At 28.8% G+C, this 18,436-nt stretch overlaps 1 protein-coding gene across 1 annotated transcript in view; it reads left to right on the top strand.

The window, feature by feature from the left end:
- The window catches only part of LOC129962197 (SKI family transcriptional corepressor 1 homolog-B-like), a 106,823-nt gene that overhangs the window by 86,412 nt on the left and 1,975 nt on the right, over positions 1 to 18,436 (top strand). The window contains exons 5-6 of the mRNA XM_056075937.1: positions 6,841 to 6,915; positions 11,603 to 11,691. Of these exons, the coding sequence (XP_055931912.1) occupies positions 6,841 to 6,915; positions 11,603 to 11,691 (164 nt within the window). The remainder of the gene's footprint in view (positions 1 to 6,840; positions 6,916 to 11,602; positions 11,692 to 18,436) is intronic.

Here is an 18,436-nt window from a genome sequence, read left to right as displayed (position 1 = left end):
ATATCTTGATCTCTTATTCCTTGTGATAAAGTCGATGCAATTATACAGTCTTAAACACGCGATCACATTATGGATTTCAATTTCACTGTTGTAATCTTTATATGATTATAAATATTTCGCTCGACAAATTGGAATCTCCAACAATCCGTTATACATCAGGCGAATTATTATACTATAATTAATTTTTGAAAAAGGCAACATTACATTTTTTCTAGCAATTTTTTGGGGGAGGGATGGAATAGCTATTTCCCAAAAAGTATATTTAAGAAACCTCATTATTGTATAACTACGTCCAAAAATGATATTTTTTAAACGAATCAATTCACCTAATACATGTATATCCCGATTTCTGTCAGCAATTACGATTTTTGTAAATAAAGGGTGTCCCAACATTAACGCAAGATTTTAAATTGCCATCATTAACGCAATAAAGTGTTGACAACCCTATTAAAAAACTGTTTGACAGCTGATAATTTAGAGTTTGTAAAAATGGAACGTTCCAAGGAAGAAAAATGTGTTTTCATTGTTGAACAATATTTCAAAAATAATGAAAGTCTGGCGGCTACAGTTCGAAAATTTGAGAATTGGCCCCCTTCGTCGTGTGATTTAATACTACTGGATTTCTTTTTATGAGATTATTTGAAGTCAAAGGTCTATGCCTACAATCCTACTAACACCCATGCATCGAAGAAAAATTCAACGCTGCATCAAAGAAATGCAGCCACATTTATGCAAATTGGTCATGGAAAATTTCGACAAAGGTGTTCGCATATGGCAATAAAGCCATTAGCCTTATGTGTCATTCCATACATAACCCTATCCTGCTTACTATATGATTCAATAAAAATATAAAAATTTAAAGAAAAACACTGTGTTTTTTATTTAATTCAAATCTTGCGTTATCATTTTGTTCTATCGTGTAACGTTCCATTTTCACTAACCCTCAGCTATCAGCTGTCAAATAATTTTTTAATAGGGTTGCCAAAACTTTCATGCACGAATGGTGGCAAATTCAAATCTTGCGTTAATTTTGGGATACCCTTTAATTTTTAAGGGTTTTAATTTAAAAGACAAGAAAAGAAGTTTTGCATCTGCCTTGGCATAATCTGCATAAAAGGGGGTAGCAAATTATCATTAATAAGAAATTGAGGTGAGATTATAATTAATAAGAGAACATCAATTCCAACAAATCTGTTTACCAAATCTTAATCTATTATAAAAATATGTTTTTGCAAAATACATTTTTATTTTTTATACTAATATAACTTTCACAATTTAATAACAATATTTGTTTATCCATCAGCCTAATGCCCCATTATTTTTTTTTTCATTTAGTTTTGTTAGATAAATGTTCTGTTCTGGAGCTGCTTGAGTGTAGCTCGAAAATGGAAAATTAATATGCTGCGTAACTATTAAATCAACGTCTACCTATAGTCCAGTCGAATTGTCATGAAACGTATCAAAATATGTAAAAAAATACGACACTAATTTTATTGCTATCTTTTTTAGAGTTTTCTCTCCAAAACAGGCTACTAAGTTTGGTCTAGTATATGTTAACGAAAACGGTTGAAATAACGTATTTTCTCATTTATATAAAAAGCCATTTAACTGAGAGTAAAACTTTAAATTAAAAATTGTGTATATTAAAAATTTCTATAAAATAAGCTGATGAATTTTTTTATAGCTTAATTAATTTAGGAATAAATTTTTAATGCAAATATGGAAGAAGAAAAATATTATTTCAGCAATTTTTTTGAAATCTAACTTGAGTAGTGATACATAGAGGAAAATATCTGGTATAAGTTTCAAATCGATATTAGCTTTATTTATTGATGGATTTGAAAAATTTGACTCTTTGGAGAAAAAAAAAATATGGTCATTGAAAAATACCAATAAGTGCTTTTCTACCAGTCAGAAACTGTGGTTCGAAATAAAATTGTATTCTAAAAATGTTTTTTTTTTTATCAATTTAACTAATATCATAATGGTCCATTTTCAAAAAAATGTTCATTATTTTTTTTAAAAAATTAGCCGTTATAGTAATACAGTTGAAATCATAGAATAAAACTTTCAAATGTGATTCTTTTTCCTACCTGTAAATTCTGACCGATAGAAATTTACTTATGGAAATTTTTTCTATGATGCTGCTTTTTTTCCCAAAAAGTCATATTTTTCAAAACTTAAACGCAGATATCAATCTGAATTTTTTTTGTTAATATTTCGCTTCTATAGGCTATATAAGTCGAATTCAAAAAGTTCGGCTTAGATTAAAACAGAAATGAAAAATATTTTTTCAGATTTCTATTTTTTAAATTTGTTCCTGAACTCATTGAACTATCACAATAACTTATTTCTTTAAAAGTTTCTTTATTAATAACTTTTTATTGAAAAACGACAAATCAGTGTTAAAATTCCCATCTCCTCCCTCCTTATCCCGGATGCAAACTTAAAGAGTCATGTTTTGGATAGCTAATTCAACAACTTAAATCAATAAAATTGCTATTATACGTTTTTCATGTCAAAATACAATTCTATCGTTAAGTTTAATGATCGTATTAATTCTAAATCGTTAACGAGCATAATGAAGATTAGAAGCACCCAGGGTATAAATTGATGTTTTCACCTTTAAACGTAATCAAAGCAAGAATAAATGGCTCGAATTTTCGCAATATTAAACGCTCTAATACTTTTCTGCTAATATTTCTTCTCTCCAAGTTTCCACGTCATGGCAATACATGAGCAAGTGACGATGAAGAATTATTTTTAATGTTGTACTTGAGCTCTATCGTCATGGCTTTCAAAAATAACTATAATTTGGTGCACATTACCTTGAAAACATTACATTCACTAATTAGTATTTACTTGGAGATTTTGATAGTTTTCTACGAGACAACACTTTCGCTTTCTTGAGTTAAAAGTCCTGAGACTTGCTACCAATGATTCGTAGCAGCATTTGAAACGAAGACAACAAGTTCTGCAAATAAAAACGATCAAAATACTCTAATAGAAGAATAAATTAGGTTAGAATTAGAATTATGTGATTAGATTAGAATTATGTGATCTCCAACGGATTTAGCGTACACGATGCTAAATTTGTACACGATGCCTATTGGCTAATTCAAATTTCGATCTAATGTCTTACAATCTTCAAACACCAAATCCAGTGGTAATTTGAATGGGCAAAATGTGTCATATTTTTCAAATAAATGCAATTTTAATTATTATTAATAAGAAATTATTTATATAAAAATAGTTTATAAGGCATGAAGTATATATTGATCTCTTATTAGAAACACAAGGTCGCTTTCGATATCCAATGTCTTTCTTCGAATTTGTTTCTCGCACTTAACCAACATTTGTTCTTATGCAATTAGTAATTTCTTTTCAAAGTAACTACTTTCAATTTCCTGTGGTGATTTCGACTTACATTTTCCTTAAAAGGAAACACGTATATTTTCGTACTACCTTGTAACAGAAAAAATAACTATAAATAATTCTCAATAATAACATTTAGTGACTGAATTAGAACTCCGATTATTTGTGCTGATTTTTTATTTAAAATATATTCTTTCATTTATCTTTATGTTAAAAATTCTTATAAAATTAATTTCCTTCAATGCCATTTAACCTTTTTGAATAATCGAGTACACTCGGGTCTTTTTCACCTCGTCTTGTCACTCGGCAGCACAGACGATCAGAAAAGCGAAGCACGAAAAAATCTCTTCGGCACCAAACGGCAGACGCATTAAAATGAAGAGAAATCCGTTCAAAAACTTCACGCACCGAATGCCAAAAGATAATTTTTCCTCCTTCGCGAAATTAAAAACCTCCATTAACGCGCTGCAAATCGGGCGATATTTTCGTCTGTCGGTGTTGGTAATTGGAAATCCTCCCGCCACCGGTGGATTTATCAATCTCGTTCATAGTTTATTTATGAATGGGGGAATAATAATACTACCAGCGGCAGAAGAAAAAAGCATCGTTCAAGTACTCTCAGGGCCGGCCGATTTACACTTAGAGTGCCGCTTGATGGATGGTGGCTCATTAAAGCGGACGCCCGCCACGGAACCTCCATCATTAGGAGGGTTAAAGCATGACATTTAACGCTACTCGATACAGGGAGATAAATTTGCTTTAACTGCTAACACGCTGTAGACGTGAATTTTCTGTGTAACGACCAACCCCTCTTTCCTGCCCCATTAATGAGGAGGGAAGCCGCAAAGATGGGCGATTGTTTCCCGACGCCCGGTCGGATTCAGTTTCGAAAGGGTTGGGCCTGTGGTGGAGGTGGCTGTTCCAGGGGCTGCTAGCCAGATCATTGTAAAATGGGTATTTCTTAATCTTTCGGGCAAGCAAATGCAGTCTCTGAAGAATATTTTCCTTTGCGGCCAAGCTGGTACAGATGCTTTACATTTAAGATCTAAGAATCCCCTACCCCTTCATAGAAATATCTGTCTATCCTCTAATCACCCATAGGAAATTTTTACCCCGAATTTTATCCCATATTTCCACTCTTCTTTACTGTGCAAATTATATGTTTTATTCCTAATCTGATTTTCAATCATACGCGAGACCTAGATTTAGATTAGATTATAAAATTAAATTTGCATATCAATCTACATCAAACTACATTTCTTTATTATCCTACTAAGTACCACAAATGGACGGCGTTTTCTTTTTCGCAAGATTATAACATCCTCTAAACTTTCATAATTATTATTAAGGCTTCAAGTCTATATTATCTTGCCCTTTTTTAGGGGTGGGAGATTAAATTTTCATTTAGTAAATAGCTTTCTTTGCTCTTCTTATACGATATTGTTATACGTATTACATGTTATAGGCATGCATTATTAAGGTTTGCCGTTTATTAGTTAAATATTATTTATAAATCACAATCGATTAATCAATACATTGACGGAAGTTGTATGATGCAAAAATCCTTCAAAATTCTCTACCGGACAGTGTGACCTTGTTATTTAAGTTACGTTACCTTACGTTATTTGGGCTCTCACTTTGAGTTTCCAAATAACGTAACTATTTAAAAGGGAATAAATACTCTTTTAAGAAAATTCAAACTTTTACTTATATTTTTAATCAAACATTAACCGAAATTTTAATGTTCTTTCTCTATAATTGAAGAGCATATTATTCCACAAAATCCACAATCGTTCACCATTACAAAATTTTAAAAATAACTTTTGCATTGAGGGAATTTTGTTTCTCTAATTTTGGTATGTTTTTAAAAATATTCTTAATGCAAAAAAATACTTTTTTTTAGTAATTAGATTTATAGACATGGGCGTTGGAATAAACACTAAACACATTTCTGCCTTCATGCTATCGTTCCTATGATTAGAAGTTAATTCTTTTTATGAGATAATATAAAGAAAGACGAATTAAACTTAAAACATCATCATACTAAGATGTTTCGAAGTAAAATTTCAGATCTACTTTATTATTATCAACTTTATTTATTTTCTTTATTATTATCATTTCCTCTTAACCGCTTCTTATTACATTTTGTAGTATTCCTAGATTATTTTCAAACCAAATTAGTATGAAATCGTGTTTTGCTATTTGCATTTCAAGTTCTTAGTCCACAACGAATGTTTTTGCATTCCAGTATTTAATATGCATAATGATTTTAATTTTAAAATAACTGTTGTAAAATGATTTTTACTGAATTGTCTATCATAAAAATGAGAAGATATGAAAGATATTTTATTTCAACATTAAGTTACAATATAAACCATTAAAAGAAATGTCTGGATTTTACAAAATTTCAACACCGAGGTCTGAAAGCATTCAAACATTTACAATTATTTTCCTGTTCTAATATTCCCGATAAAATATAGAACAATTGATTATTTTTGGATTTTGATACCAATTTTAATCGTTTGGAAAAAGGAAAAAAAGATATTTCAAAATGTGTTTTCTTTTCCTTTTGAAAAAAGAAGATTTTCTAATTCTGATTTCAAGTCGTAGCTACATTTGAAAAACATATTTCAAATTCTATAAATATGATGAATTAGAAATAAGTTTTTAAATCATTTTAGTTATTATTGTTTACCAATTAAACAAAAAATGATATGACATCTCCAAGCAAATACAATAGGGATATAAATAATTTCGTATTACTAGAAACTCGCCAATTTGTTTCAAATAAAGAATAAGCAAAAATAATTTCAACATTTTTCATAAAATTTTGAAATGAGATTTATTTTTTACATAGAATGGATTATAGAATAACGAACTCTTTTATTCAAATGGGAATTTTTATCAACAACAACTGCGAATATTTGCCATTACATTGTGGATTCGATAATTCTTTTATTAAAAGTAAATTGTTTGTTATTACAAATGGAATACAGTCCCTCTTCACCTGTTGAATCTTCAAATGACTTTCTTAGTAAATGAAGCCAAACAATTGGAAGGATATTTTTTTAAATCTAGAATCATTATCATCTCATGAAAAGCATCTATCCTAACACAATGCATAATTAAACAATCCACATATATCTAAACGCACTTGTTATGTTTGAACTAAATTCAATTTTAAAATATTGAAAATTAATATTCTGAGAAATAAATTTTTATACTTGAATAAAAAACTACTTGAACGGCACGTATCCGTTTATATAGCCGTTTAATTTTATAGCTCTATTCACACTGAAACACGTTTTTATATCAATCATCAGTAACGTCACCGCTCTCGTTTTTTACTTACTATCATTACCAAAGTTTTATTTCAAAATACACTTTAGAAACATATTATATAAATTCATTTAATTGTGCCCTCAAGTTGATTTATTAAATAATTGCTTGCTTTCTTTTCTATAGATGAACTGAAGGAAGTTCTTTTACAAGAAGCCGAAGCTCGCAGACGAGCAGAGAGAGAGTATCAAGCAATAAGAGGTAAATATAGAAAAAATGGGAATTTAACTTCGATTTATTTTTTCACTAGAGTGCATAATTTAAAAAAATTCTGATAGAGATTTTTTTTTTTTGACATGTGTCAGAAAAAGGAATGGAAGCTTTGTCATGGGTGTTAGAAATTTCTGTCCTTTCTTTCAAAAAGAGAGAATTCTGGACTCGGCAATTTTTAAAGTGCATTTTTTAAAAAAATTTTAAGTGAGTTTTGGATCAAGAAATAAGAATATATTTTAGAATAATAATTTAATTTAATAATTATTATTCTAAATAATTTTATAAGTATAATTAATTTTATAACAATTTTAGAATAAAATAATTTTATTTTTAATTAAGATTAATTGGGCAAATTTGATAAAAGAACTGGCAAGAATAATCTTCCGGATTCTGATTTTTTAGCACGCTTTTTCTTTGACTTACGAGAATGCACTGGTCCGAAAGGTATTTTCTTACTCGCAAATGTTTGTAGAAGTGATAAAATTCTATTAAAAGTTAAAGTACCGGCAATGCAGTTATTTAATTAATTCGATTATGTCCAAAATTGTGCAAAATTCGACGAATTTACCTTAATGTTAAAGATTTGTTGAGACAAATTCATTCAAATAATGCCTAATGAACATAAACAGATAATAAGGAAAGTTATAACAAAATATAAATGGGGATAAATACTAAAACTTACAACTAAATATATTTTTTGTTTTTTTTAACTTTCTTATTGCTTTTCTTTTGCATTTTTTTTTTTTTTTTTTTTTTATAATTTTCTCACTTCTTGTTTCTAAATTTTTCTTCCTCTTGTTTTCCTTTTTAAAAATTTCCCTGAGATTTAGTTCAATCACACACAATTATATCTCCAATACCAAAAACACATTAGTCAGAAAAATTTACAAAATCTGATCACTTCGTTCCATACTTTGTTTGTAGATAAGTTAATTAAATCAATAACATTTATCGTCTTCAGTTTCATATTTTAATCATTTAATAGTAATTAACAACACTAATATATTTTTAAAGTATAAATATCTGCTGTGAATAGAGATAATTTGCCAAAAGAAAAAAATAATTACTGAAGGATGTTTACATTTATACACTATCTGGCCAAAGGTATTTTCTACATATATTAGTTACAAGAATGATTTTGACATGATACTATGTATAAGTCTAGACTAATGCACACAAAATGCGTGTAAAGCAGATTTTTGGATTAAAAATACCGAATTTGGTACGTAATTCCTTCTTAAATAGTGCGCGCACATTAAGGAAAATTTTTTCAATATTTTAATTAAATCAATTAAAAACCAATCTATATTCTTATGTTGCTCCTCAATATCTTCGGAGCATTTCAAATAAAGTCCACTTTAAAATTCAAAGAGTAAGCGTTTTAAAGATGTTAATTATATATCCGTTCAATTTTCATCTTTATTTGTAATATTACTTTATAACAATATTTTTCATTGCTTAAATTACTGAAATTTACTCTAATACATCATGTGCATGGTTGTCGTTGTTATATAATTAACACGTTCACTCACTTTATTTACAGCTGTGATGGAAGAAAAATAGTCGTTTAAGAAATAGTCAGGAAACAGTCAAAAAGAAAATAGTCATATAGTAGATGTGAACTAATTAGGTAATAGATGTGAATCACAGGAGAGTCATATGGCAGTCAACATGTTAAAAGGAAATTTTTAAAATAATATTAAGATAGACGAATAAAACCTAAAATATTATCATACTGCGATGTTTCGGATTAAATGTTTGAATATCTTTTAATTTTTTTTTTCTGTTTTGTGTATAATGAATACATTTGAGTTTTTAGTTAGCGAATGATATTTCATTTAAAAATAAGTTCTATGCCAAATAACCCGACTTTTTTAGATTAAAGAAGCTAAATTTTTCTCTGAAAAATCTATTCCATAGAGAAAAAAAAATGTGATTTAATTTTCAAGCGGTTTCTTTAAAAACATTTCGTGTAGCTTTTTATTGTCCTTTTTTCCGAAGTTGCATTTAAAGGATTAAATTTCCCGAAACTGATCACCAAGAAAACGATACGTAAGCTCTGCTGTATTGACAATCGAATCTGTTAAATCTTGAATGCTACAACTGATGTCTAAAAGCAAACATTCTTTCATTATTCATCATCAAATCACTTGAATGTTCCAAAAAATAATAAAATGATTTGACTACTCCGATAGCAGACTTTTTGACTGTGGTACAATTTACAGGGAGGAACATATCTGGATCAGAGATTGAATCATTTATGGGTAAAGTCGGAAGTACTCCACCGAATCAATTTCTTTAAAGTTTTACAGTCTCCAGAGGTTTAAGTTAATACACTTAAGTTTGCCTTTCTTTATATTTCAAACTCGTCGATATAAAAACGGCTTCAAGTTGAATTACAAGGCACATGTGAGGTAGAAAAAGAAACGCAACGGAAACAAAGCCTTCCATTAACATTAAAGCCACGATATAGAAATATTAAAGGAGTTTTCATTTCATGTTAATCGAAGTTGAAAAGCTTTGCCGCTAAATTACTTTTCGATTGATGGCTACATATCTTCGGGCAGAATCCTATGCAATGAAAGAGAATTTTGGTTTCATTCTTTCATCGTTTATCATGAAAAATGTTTTTGAAAAGAAAAACAAAAGAAATTTATTCAAAATTGACATTTATGAAAGTACAAATTTTGCTTCACAATCAATCTGTTATCATGAAGAAATGAATTTGTTGTCAAACAAGTAATTTCGCTTGAAATAAACCATAAGCCTATTACACTTTCATTTATGACTTTCAACCTTTAAAAATTTATAATGCATATTGCAATATCAGCTTCAGATGAGCTCCAAACAAGAATTTTATTTATTTATTTATTTTTGTCTGTTTTTTTTTTTTTTTTTGTTGATGTTGTTGTTGTTTACTTCGTATGAATTTTGCAATTTTAAATAATTATCGTCATGATATTTTTTGTGTGTTATTTATGCATAATTAACAGGCATAAATTTAAATAAGTTATTTAAGTCAATTGTATAACTTTAAATAAATTAACTTTTAAATGAGGTATTCCTTGTATGAACAGAATGAATGAAACATCCTTTCAGTGCAACTTCTTTTATGTACAGAGATATGCCATAATTGGAAGAAAAACAGACAACCTATGGAAAAAAGGAGCATCGGATTATGCGTATAGTATCGGATTATACCCAATACGAAATGACTTCAGTCTCTTACTTTTACATTCGCAAGAAGAATAAATATCACTTATAAAAAGAAAGCAAAAACTGAAATAATGAATGCGGAAATTTCTATAGTTGTCTTACTATTAAATTAAAATGAATATTAAACTTTTCAGTATATTTTAATGTTTCCTGTATTTTGTGGCAACAATTTGTATTATTCATTTTTTCATTTTGCGAAAACTTTATTTTAAACAAATGATCACTGACAAAGCCTGAATACTCATGTACGATAAGCCAGTAAAATCTTCATTCTATGTTTTTGATGGATAAATTATAAATACTAAGGCTTATTTCAAGACCCAAAATTATCCTTTGATAAGCGTATCAAAGAAGAACTGAACAAAATTATAATCCGCAGCCTTAAACTTGAAAGTTTAGCCATTCCTAAGTGCCAAGCTAACGATCAAGCACAAGATTTTACTTCAAATTCAATTATCAAATCATTATATATAGTTACCAAGTGTCATGTATCTCATGTATGATTACACATAGCAATATTGTGAAATCCAGTAAACTATAAATCTTCAAGAATAAGTAATTAAATTCAAAGAGTAAATGTTCCTTGGCATACAAGATCTAAAATCCCATATTAAGAGTTGAAGATTATTCAACTTTCTTTTGTTACTGAGAGTAACAGTATGTATGCATACTTGCGTGTATGCTTGGGTGAGTAGTAATATCATCAAGAGAAACTAGTTCAACAAAAACTAATCAAAACGTGTTCTAAGACCTCATAAATCCACATAAATTAAATCGAATTATTAATTATTCGGGACAGAATTTCGAATCTTGAAGTTAATTCTGATTTTATCCAATATTTTTTGTGAAACCTCGATGTTGGTCAAATCTGTAATTTAAAAGAAATGAATCAAAATAGGAAATATTAAATAAAAAAAATAATTCGTAGCGAATTATCAAAATTGAAAAGTTTTTTCGAAAACAATGCCCAATCGATTCTTATTTTAATTGATATTGTTCTGAGATTTCTCGGAGTGAAAAAAAAAGGCTTGCACAACTCATGAACATAAAACACAAATAAATAACTTTTTTTTTTTTTTTGCTAAAATTTTGTTTGAAAGAGGCATTGCAAACAATATCGCTATAAACCAAATAACAAAGTATGTTTTATCAAGAATTTTAAAAGTTATACGTTCAGATTGGTGGGATTTCTAAACCCTTGCCTATTAATAGTTCCTTAAGGAAGCCCAAACTACTTAAAAGAGAACCACGGATAGATCTTGCATCCTTTAGATTAACAATTAATCGATTATCATCAAATGAAATAGTTTCTCCGATCAAGAAGGCCACACCAAGCTTCACTTTAGGTGAAGCGTGTTTGATAAATCATTTTCACATAATGGCACTCTTTATTTTATTTAATAACTGGCTGCGCAGATTATTTGCAATTAGAATGAAATTTTCTTGTGTTGTGTTCCAGACACGTTCGAAGAGCAAGTTCGGAAAGAAATCGCCTACCGAGAAGAGGTAGCAAAGCAGTTGCAAATCGTCCGAGGTAAATATTTTATCGTAAGTTTGCCACCTCTTTTGATCCACATTCAGTAGCTTTGTAGCTTTATTCAGTATATTTCATATTCAAAAAGGCAATTGCATAAAAAGAGTTTTAATGAAATCGATTTCGTTTGCACAATCTAAAATATGGCAAAAATTATAAATAGAATTATTTTATGATAAAAAAAATTATAATTATAAGCAATAAAATTATAAGCAATGTTATAAGCATTCAATTATAGGGTTCATTATAAGCAATAAGAACCAATAATCAACGCATATCAAATTGTGCCTTTATTTTAAATCATCGTTCCCAATTTTCATCCAGTGGGAATTTGCACTGGAAGTACACAAAATAGTTCTTTAAAGGTGTTTTAATTTATCGAAAAAAATTAAGTAAGGTATAGTTTTCATAAATACTACGTAAGATAGTATTTTAAGATAGCCAATTCAAAATATATAGCAGATATTAAAATTATAGATGTTTTTTGTAAACCTTCCCATTTTATCGTTAATTCACGTCATAAGAAATTCTTAAATTTAATGCTTAATCCTGCGACTCAAGTATTTTTTCAATTACTAATTACATGCAACGTTTGTTAATGTTTTTATGAGAAGCGAATTGATATCCAAATGCAATGCAGATGTAGCAGACGTTTCAATATAATGGAAACTAGTAGTCTACTCGTCCACAGAAATCGTGGGTTGCAGCAGAAAACAGATAAATTTTAAGAATACTCAACTGTTTGATTAATTTAGAAATGACAAAATTTAAAAGTAATGCTTAATCCTATAAATGCTTCATAATGCTTAATCCTATAAATTCTATAAATATCCTATAAAAATAAAAAATTAAATTAAATTTATAAATAATAAGTGGGAATCCTTAATATTACTTTCTTAAGTAGCTTATATTTTTATTTGAGATTCTTTTAGGAAATCTACCTATTTAATTCGGCATTGAATCAATACATGTTATTTGTGAAATAAAAGTGAAACTTCACTTTACGAGCATAAGTCTTCCCCGAATCTTACGTAATACGAAACACTTATTAAGCAAAAGAATTTTTCGAATATATATATATTGGATTTACCATTAAATTAATTTGTAGCGCACATAGGTACTGCCCTATTAGGGGGATATTTTCAATATACTAAATACAATGCAACAGTCTCCCTTGTTTTCAGCATTTTCTTCATTCTTTAGAAAGGTTTATGTTATAGTGAGGCAGCTATAAGTTGCTCTGTTTGCGAAATCTCCTCCACTACTTTTTTACTGTGACACAGAATATGCTGGCTAACTAGGCTGTTATTTGCACTCCCATGTTACTGAAATACTTCTGCCTCATATCTCAATATAAAACTATGTCGCTACCAAAATGTCTGGCATTATTTTTTAGCTTTAATTAGCAGTATATTTTGTAGTTTTACTTTGAAATTAAAAGAAGAAAAAAAACAAAATGTTAAACACAGATTGATAACCGAGATATAAACAAGATGCTGAGTGACACGATATCGCCTCATGGTTTGTGAAATATCGCTCTTTTTTGTTGTTGTTGTCATGTGAATCATACGTTATGAAAGGTGGTATATTCATTAAACAAAGTTTAAATGTGTTTATGTATTGATAAATAACATAATTACCATTTCGCAATTTTCTTTTGAATATTGACTTTTTTCTAAAATAGATGATGTTTCAATAAGCCAAAATGTAAACGTATCCTATCATCAAGGATTTTATTTTATAATAAAAAATAAAAATTTGAGTATTCTTTATTCTTTAAATGTTTATTCCCTCTATAGAATCTTTAAAAGAACTTCATATTAACACAAGAAGATACACGCAATTTGCCTGGCTAACTGTTTAGAACTCGATGGCATATGATTTTTGTTCAAAAAGATGTCAGACATACGGTTTCTTCAGTTAATTAACACCCCAACGCAATTCAAATTTGTGATTTTTTTGTGGGAATCCAGTATATATATTGGCTCTTGTAATAAATTTGGCATCATTCTTCAACTGTTGGTCAATAACAATACTTGACTTAAAATAGCAGTTCTACAAGGGTTCATAGTTTTAAGAATTGTCTTAATTGTATTTTTAATATTGGAAAAAAAAAATTTTCAGTATAGAAGTTAGTAATCATTAGTAAAAACTTTGTTAATGCAATTAAATATGTTACTGAAATAAAAAGATAGATATTTTCCGAAGAATAGAACTTCCATATAAAACATTCTAGATAACCTAGTTTCTAAACTAGCTTTGGATAAAGCTTATTTTTATTGTATAAATGGAATGAAGCGAGCGAAAAATGTTGTTTCAACAACAACAACAGAAATTTCGGCATTAAAAACTACAGCTTTCAAGAAGTAAACGGATGTCGCTTTAAGATCATAAAAGCAGAGCCCTCCAGAACGAAACAAGATGACGGGGCTAGGGGAGCCCTATCAAATGATCAGCAGGTGGACAAGGTCCGATCCACCATGAGTCCGGTGATGGCCACTTCCTGTCTCCAGAGATTTCGAATAAAAAACGTGGCGCACATGAGCATTGACCAATCGAATTTGTCCTCGGCGTCTGGAGCCGCTCAATAATGCGAGATTGCTCCCCTGGGGTCTCCCTCTGGAGCGATGGGGGACCCCATCTCTCGTGGGACCCCCTGACCATCGTCCGAGAGGCTATGAGTTGTGCTCGCATACGCAGCCAACGAAGCGTTCCCGATACACTTTACAACGGTGGACAATTCCATTTAAAAAGACCTGCCCTGATGCAAAGGGTGGGAGGAAGGCGGTGTTTGATTTGTTCAGTTGAGTCAGCGCGGAGGGTGGGTCTTCAAATAGGTGGACACTGATGATTGGGCCGAAAAAAAAAAGACAAAAGAAAGCCACCTAAGAGTCAGCTATCATTTTATTGCTTGTCGTTGCTGCAGCAAAAGAACGAGAACTTTTTCGGGAGCTTTTCCTTTCCAAGGCCGACTTTGAATGCTTGAATTGCGGTGATATTTTGCAACGATATAAAAGATTAAATGAAATCATTCTCGGGAAAAACAGAATGATTCATTTTAAAACATATACATTAATACAAACATATTATATCTCGAAAAGACTTACAATGTAGAGCTGTAAATCAAATGTAAGTTGATGTAAAAATATCTTGCAATTATTTTAATTAAAATGGCACTATTATTTTTATTCGATTCAATATTCTTTGTGATTTATTATGTTAATTTTTTATTCATATGCAAGCTTTGTGCATCACATTAATATTAAAAACTTTTTTTGTTAAATACTTTTAAGTGATTTTGAATTTAATCTATTCTATAATTCTTGATTCCATATTATTTAATTTCTTGATAATTTTAAAATTAATATACATTTTTGACTTTTATAAATTCTTTTTTTTTTTCTATATATTTTTAATTTCCAATGGCTTAAACTAATCAAACAAAATACCGAAATAACGATTTTTTTTTTTTCAAAAAATTATTCAACATTTATTGTTCTACATACACACACACACACACACACACACACACACATATCCCTTCGGGTCCAATCAAAATTACTCTTACATTGTTAAGGAATCTATTTAACATGTATAAAACAAGGATAATGTTTAACAGAATATATGTATTTAATTGAAAAAGTCTGTTATTTGTTTTGACTTTAATTAACTTTCTTTTATAGTTAGCAACACTTATAATGAACAATTTCGTTTTTAAAAAATACAATATTTGAATTTAGTATACCCTAGATATTTGAATTTAGTATACCCTAGATAAAGTTTCTGACAGTATATAATTCCGATAGTTTCTCAGCAAATTTTTATTAAAATGATGGACTTGAATTCACATTTGTTTTTCTCCTCTCCTTAGGGAGGGAGGGGCAGATAATATTCAATATGAAATGGACTATACACCTTTGAAACTTTATTAAATAGTTATCTTCTAAAATTAACTAATACCCTTTAAAATTCTATCGATTGTTTGTAGTTAAAACTGTAGTGTAACACTCTCCCATCTCCTCTTCTCTCAAACTCTTTAATGGCCTGTTCAAAGAGCATCGACCTTTATTATTTGAAAAATTTAATAAATATTTTTTTTCTCATCACATGACAGTTGCTTTACACTCATAAATTAAACCTGATATGTGCTTTCGTCATTTATAGCTTCATAGATCTCATTTTGTTCATATACATTGTGAAACCAATCTAAAAAATTGGTCGCTTTTCTTGAAAAGTATAAAATTTTGATTATTTTTTAACAATCTTGTAAAGCGATGCAAATTAGAATTATTTCCATTCTTTATTACAAGGTCGAAATGAATTTATGACTAATTTCAAACTTTAAAAAGGAATTCTTTACAAATGAAGTGAAAAGTGTCCTAATGTACTTTACATTTTTTTTAATGAGTAAAATCCTGCTTAACAAGTCTTGCTTTTGAAAAAAAAAAAAAAAATTGCAATCATGTTCAACTAGCAAAATAAAGCGTTAGGGAAAATGATTGAAAAATGTATTTACCTTCTGACTTAAGCCTGAATTAATCGGATCTTGCGCTCTAAAACAGAAAAAGTGTCATTTTAGGAGAACCGGGCACGTGATCCCCTCCACCCCCGTAGCGTTCTAGTGTTTGCTGATAGAATATCGACTTTAGTAAGAAGAAGCGGATTTCATTGTTTTGTTGAAGCCTTCTCTTTGAAATAGGAAATGATATACAAAAATAATAGCAGCCAAAAGATCGATAGCAAAATGATCAACAACTAAAATTAATGAGGGACCTTTAAAAAGTTACGAGAAATAAAATCATATGTTGTGTTCAAAGTTAGCATAAAAATACAAAAGGGCTAAGTAATTATTATGCTGTTGCTGTATAAGAAAAACAATATAATTATAAACAGTCTTTAATGTCAGTAATTATGCATGGTAGAAAACCTACAACTTTGTCTATGAACATAAGTTGAAAAGTTATATTATATTTATCATTCTGTTTATGTAACGTTATTTTAAGAAATTTTAATAAATTTCATTCAAATTTCATGAATTGATTTTTCACCTGATGCTCAGTTAATTTAAAGGCTTTTATATGCATGTACTCATAATGAAATTTTTAGTAATTAATCAGATTTCAGTTCATAAAATATGAAAACTAATTACGTTTATTTCAAATTTCGTTATCAGTTTTCCCAATAGATTCGTATGTTCGATTTTTCAAGGAAACTATTCTACTATGAAGTTATGCAGAATAATATTAAAAGTAACACAATCAGATATTTGTTCTAAAGATTAATTTTTCTTTATTTACATAAATTTAAATTTGTCTTTAATATAAAAATAGTACCGACAAATATTCTCCAAAGAACTTCAGTAATTTTAATACTTTGAATCTGATATCAGATAAACTAGTTACAATTTGTATAAAGAACAAATAATTGACTATTCAAAATACAGTTGGTTGGATTGTTGTATTTCCTCCCCCCCTCCTTTTTTTCTTTGGTTCTACTTTATTTCTTTTTATTGGTGTTATATTTCTTACTAACTGCCTTAAGTAACTACCATAATATGCGTAAAGGATTCTGAAATTAAACACAAACAATATTCCTAGTGATTTTCTTAGCAAACTATATTAGAAATAACAGAATATTTAGAAATAGTGAGGGATATCAAACCTGTTATTTTAATAGACAGATAACTATTCCATTACTTGTCTGCAGTAAAATTCCTTATGAAATTGAGTCCAATGCCATAATAGTCTCATTAAAAATATACTTCTTCTAAATACATATTGCCTTTAGCAATACTGAAATTTCATTTTAATTCAAATTTGGTAGCTGTACGACAAACATATACACGCCCTTTTTTTTTATCAGTAACTAACCGTCTTTGGTGACTATTTGGTTCGCCAGGATTAATAGTTACTTAAAATTTCTATTACAGATTTTTTTTATGGATTCTTAATCTTAATGGCTTCCCCAGCAAAATATTTTTTTAATTTCAAATTTTGAAAAGCGTATGATTCATGTTATTTATAAGCCTTAAGCCATTTTGCTCACCGCGTTATACATTTCTCTAATTCTCTGTCATAAATAATTGTCCCTAAAATTGGACGAACTTAAAAAAATATAATAAATTTACCATTGCTTGATTTTAAAGTTAAATCTTAAATATTTCAATTTGTTTAAATTTATTGAGAAGAGATAAATAGTAACTGCGACAAATTTTGAAACATTTTTTAAGTATGCCTTTTACTAAATGCATGCCTTTTAAATTAAAAAAGACTTCCAGTTATTAAAAGCATGACTTTTAATAAAACTATCAATATGAAAAAATAAAATTAATTTTTCATATGTTGATCATTAACAATACAAAAAAAAAGATAGAATAAAATAGTAGCAACAATAAAAAAGAATTGAAATTCCTTTCAGTAACAAAATATACTGCTATGAAATGCACTGAAAATATCGTTTTAAAAGATAATGGATAATAAAAAAAAATAATACAGTAAAAAAAATTATTATAATTTAAAGGTCAAATTTTAATTTTAAGATGATTTTTGTGCTTGAATTTAATTTTAATTAATCAAAATCCTAATTAAAAATTTTAAAAAAATCGTTGAAGCACTTTCCCATTCTCCAATTTACATAAGCTTCAAATTTGGTCATTCTCTCGGACAATTTAATATTTTAATATTACAATAAGTTAAACATTTACATAAAATTCACATAAAGACATTTACACATCTACATTATCCTACTGTTTCTCATTTT

Source organism: Argiope bruennichi, chromosome 2, assembly GCF_947563725.1.
Source record: "Argiope bruennichi chromosome 2, qqArgBrue1.1, whole genome shotgun sequence".
In the NCBI taxonomy this organism is placed as follows: Eukaryota; Metazoa; Arthropoda; class Arachnida; order Araneae; family Araneidae; genus Argiope; species Argiope bruennichi.
Note: the sequence above shows the minus strand (reverse complement) of the source record. Positions and strands in the feature narration are given on the sequence as shown.